This window comes from Xyrauchen texanus, chromosome 4 (genome assembly GCF_025860055.1).
Source record: "Xyrauchen texanus isolate HMW12.3.18 chromosome 4, RBS_HiC_50CHRs, whole genome shotgun sequence".
Classification (NCBI taxonomy): Eukaryota; Metazoa; Chordata; class Actinopteri; order Cypriniformes; family Catostomidae; genus Xyrauchen; species Xyrauchen texanus.
Genome location: NC_068279.1, coordinates 25,192,647 through 25,197,190, shown reverse-complemented (window position 1 = coordinate 25,197,190; position 4,544 = coordinate 25,192,647). Strand labels below are relative to the sequence as shown.

The 4,544-nt window shown below is 34.5% G+C and overlaps 1 protein-coding gene across 2 annotated transcripts in view; it reads left to right on the top strand.

Moving 5' to 3' along the window:
• The first annotated feature begins 884 nt into the window (after positions 1-884).
• The window catches only part of LOC127640740 (tetratricopeptide repeat protein 33-like), a 45,217-nt gene continuing 41,557 nt past the window's right edge, over positions 885-4,544 (top strand). Inside the window, exons 1-2 of one of the 2 annotated variants that reach the window (XM_052123462.1) lie at positions 885-994; positions 2,091-2,315. In XM_052123462.1, coding sequence (XP_051979422.1) covers positions 2,092-2,315 — 224 coding nt within the window. In that variant the 5' untranslated portion in view covers positions 885-994; position 2,091. The remainder of the gene's footprint in view (positions 995-2,090; positions 2,316-4,544) is intronic. The other variant, XM_052123468.1, reaches the window with a different exon arrangement.

Below are 4,544 nucleotides of genomic sequence, written 5' to 3'. Positions count from 1 at the left end.
GATTGCTTACAGATTTGCTGTGCATGCAGCTTCCTCTTGAGTTCCTGCAAATTTGTGCCAGAGAGAATGTATTGAAGGTAGTCTATGAGATCAGTTTTGCTCACTTTATTTGTGACTGAGTGCTCAGCGTTTTGGTTGTGTGTTGAATTCAGTATGTGGACACAAAGCCATTGCATGAGGATATCATTATTTAAGTGTTATATCGAATGTTTGCACTTTTTAGGCAATTGTTTATAGATTATGCAACAAATGGTATCTAGTTCTGAGTTTTCTGTGCTTTGTTGTCAATAATTAATTGTAATTAAATAGTATTAAGGAATTACCTTTATAAGTAGGCTGTTTCAAAATAAAATGACTCAAGATATTATATTCTATAACCTATTTTTTTTTTTTTGTTGTTGCAATATTCTACCATCTATTCTCCAAGATCACATAGTAGGCCTAGTTGTGGCTAATGATTGATCAAAGGCAGCGCAGAGCCGTCAGCAGAAACGTCAGCAGTTTTTGCGTACTTGATTAACGTGCATTTTAAAGGTCAGTGTGCTTGAATCAGCTGTGCCGGAAAAGCTGAACCGAGTGTACGATTTTTCCATTCATATTTATTTCTGGGGTCTAATAATGATGATAACAACAACAACGATGATGATGTGATAATAATAATAATAATAATAATAATAATAATAATAATAATAATAATAATAATAATAATAATAATAACAATGGTACTGGGGTCTAAGAGCCATCTGCAATATAATATTGCAGTTGTATTATCCAGATTGTCCATGATTATCGTTTTCCCAAAACATTTGTTCTATACACGGATCTATTTATAGGTCTGTGTTTCTAAACCTTTAAGACCGTCTTTTAGTACTTCCGGGTTACAGGGCGCAGTGGACAACCTAAATATTTGTGAGTAGCGCGCAGCTGCGCCAGTAATAAAACAGAAACGTCTGTCAGTAATGCTGGGGCGAAATATTTTCCATTTATAAATCAGGTTTGGCTTTTTCGACCTCATATGTTGAGCTTTAGTGTTTAGCAGCACGCAATCGTGAACATGTTTATGGTAGCCACGTAAAAAGATGAAGGGTGTACATGTGATATTAAGTAGTAGTATGCATGTAGCCTGTGCGGTAGATAATTGCACTGCAAGTGTAAACCCTATGACGTACTCTAAAAACCAGCCTTGTGCTATTACAGGACTTCTTCAGCTGCTAAACATTACTGTGGTATATCACACAACAGAAGTTAATTATGCTAAGTTTCAATGTGAGATCATCTGAGAAGAGGCATTGTATCTAGAAACTTACAACTTAGTTGAGTCGAAATGTAATGCAATAAAATGCAAAGACAAAAATTCAAAGGGTGCATTTGGTATAAATACTGCCATGCAACTTGGTGCCTCAATGCTTTAAAGCAATATTCCACCCCAAAATGAAAATTATTAATGATTTCCTCACCCTTCATGTTGTTCAAAACCTGTATAGCTTTCTTCTGTGGAACAAAACGATATTATAAAGAATGTATGAGTTGTTCTTTTCCATACCATAGAAGTCTAATATAAATAGTTTTTAGCCTCTTTGTCTCAAAGACATTTTATGTATATTTTCCATTATTCTTTTGATAATGGACTGACAAATACAAATTCAAACCAAATCACAATGCCACTAACACAAAATTGCCAACCTGCATTAGCCTATTATATCATTAAAGTATCTTTATTCAGAGTTCGGGCATATAATACGTTTAAATGTGGGCCAAATGTCTTTTGCTGAAAACCAAAATGATGTGCAAAGCCTTGCAAATCTAGTTATGTTCCCATGGTAAACTTGTAAATCAACAAACATACTTTCCATTGGAATTTCCTAATACTGGGATGCTTGTGGTAACAAAACAATAAATCTTCTGAATTATCATTTGTAGTGACTTACACAAACTCTGAAACAGCTTTGTGAAAAATTTTCAGCTGGAGTGTATGGTTTTTGAGGAAGAACTTAAATGACAATTAACTTACTGGTAATAAAATTCTTCCTAACGTTTTAATATACAGTACAATACACCAGTTACTCACAGTTTGGTTGATTTTCTGTCAGGATGGCCTCATTTGGCTGGAAACGTAAGGTGGGGGAGAGAGTTTCTAAGGCGACCGTGCAGCAGTTTGAGCAGGACACGGAGCAGGTAGTTGATGATGATGTGGAGAAGTGGGGAGTTGATTGGCTGCATGTGATCAAACGGCGGCGAGAGGTGCTTCTGGAGGATTGTGTTGCTAAGAGCAAGAGACTCAAGGATGAGGGCATACTACTCGCCGAGCAGGGCAGGTAAAGTTCTTACTATAAAAAAAATCTGTTAAATTTACTTTGAAAAAATTAACTTTTAAAATACATTAACAGTGTTTCGGGATGTAATTTTAGTGCCTCTGTATTTTACAGTTCACTACCCTACGTATTCATGAAATTATGTAATGTTAATTTACCAATTACCTACTAGGGCTACAAAATTTTGCTTTGCACTTTTAATTTTGTGTTAACCACCATAGAACTACAGGTGATAAAACAAAAGGCCACATGGCTTAAATTTAATGAAAAATGGACGTTCCTCTAGCAATGACCAATAAACATGTATAGCCAGTGTGCAGTGTCCCTCACACAAACGCATAAAACCAGCAGGGTAAAACATGTAACATAATGCAATAAACAGAAACCAAATAACATAAAATGTGACATAAAACAACCCAATGTATAGAACCGATATCAAAACTATGAAGTAACATAAACATTCGATTATTGTTTTTCCACTGTAATGTTAACACTTTTTTTTACTGTAAAAGCACATTAATTGTCTTGTTAATCATAATATAGATTTTCTCCATTAACTATAGTATTAGGTAAATCATACTTTTACCTCTAAAAATATATTTTTTAACAATATTTTACCATAAAAGTAAGTGTATTGTTAAAATTAAATATAATTTTAATTTTTCTGTTACAGTTACAACATTTTTGTTATAAAAAAAACAAACAGTCCAGATGATTCCAGTAGTTCAGTAGTTTTATTATCTTTTAGTCATTCAGTTTTGGGGAATAACAAGAAGTGTGTACAAAGATATTGTTTTTATAATATTTATAAATTATAAAATTTTCTATAAATATGAATTGGCAGTTTGAAGAATTAGGCCTAGTGTTTTTTATGGCAACATGAATTTAATAATATACTAGTGTCAGACAACATAGCTCTTCTGTCCTTCTACCTTCTGTACACTCTTTTAAAGCATCATGTGTTATTCTGTAAACCGTTCGCCCAACAAATTTACTTGTTGTGTCTGTTTTTGTGTTGGTCAAAATGTAAATCAGCTAGTTAAAAAAAAGTTATGCAAAGACTTAAAATGTCGCCACACAGTTTTGTTGACATATTATTATAATCCGCTCTGTGTGCTGGTCCAAAACTTCCTTGCTTATACACACACACACACACTTTGTTTTGGCAAGGGACAATATTTTACCACCTGCAATGTCATTTAGACATACTTGCCATAAACTGACAAGTTACATAATAATTTGATATACATATAGGCTTGTGGGAAAAAATGTTAACTTTCCAGGCACTTTCCCCTGCTATCTTACCCATTTTCAGTCAGTCTGTAATTTTTTCAGAGATTTATCTGTTAAAGTAAAGCAAAGCGCCAGATCATTCCAGGAAAAACTGACAGCCTTTCTCTTTTACGGTTATTCATCTGTTATTTAAGCAGGTCAGTGCTTTGGTTAGCTGCTGCTACAGGATGAAGAAATTATTGTCAATGACTTAAACCGTGATGAATGAAGCTGGTCTTGGAGTTATCTAGAATACCAGTACCATATGCATTCAGCAGATGGGGCTGTGTCTTAGCTCAATAGGTCCTTAAAATTCAAGTAGATGGTGATCAGACCTTTTGAAGCTCCAAAAAGAACAGGTAGTCAGCATAAACATCAACCAAGCAAGTCGAGCAGTTAAATTGATATCTTATAAAGAGAAACAATCACTCTTGGTGCAAAAAAAAACAAAAAAAACAGCATTTAAGTAGGTTTTAAATATAAACCTGTCAGCAGCAGTATATGTGTGTGACGTAATATGCTGAGTTCTCTCGTGTGACAAATTTGAGTTGGCATGTAATCTCACGTTCTTGAAACATCCAGGATAAGCACACAAATGCACCAATGTGAGTAAACAAACAGATACTAATGCAGAACTAAACCAAAACCAATGAAGCTTCTGTACGGTGTTCCTCCTACTCAGTTGTTAACAGCACTGCTCTTTTGGGTATGACACATTTGTGTCCGTTCTCGTGTGAACGTGCCAATGCGATTGTCACACGAGCATTTGTCTCTAAATGGCAGAAATGCATTATAGTTAAAAAGTACTTAAATATTGATATTTTTTGCACTAAAAGCGATTGTATCTCTGTATAAGACATTCTTTTAACAGCCATATGGATGATGTTTATGCTGACTCTCTGTGATTTTTGGAGCTTCAAAGGTCTGATCACTATCCATGTGCATTTTAAGGACCTACTG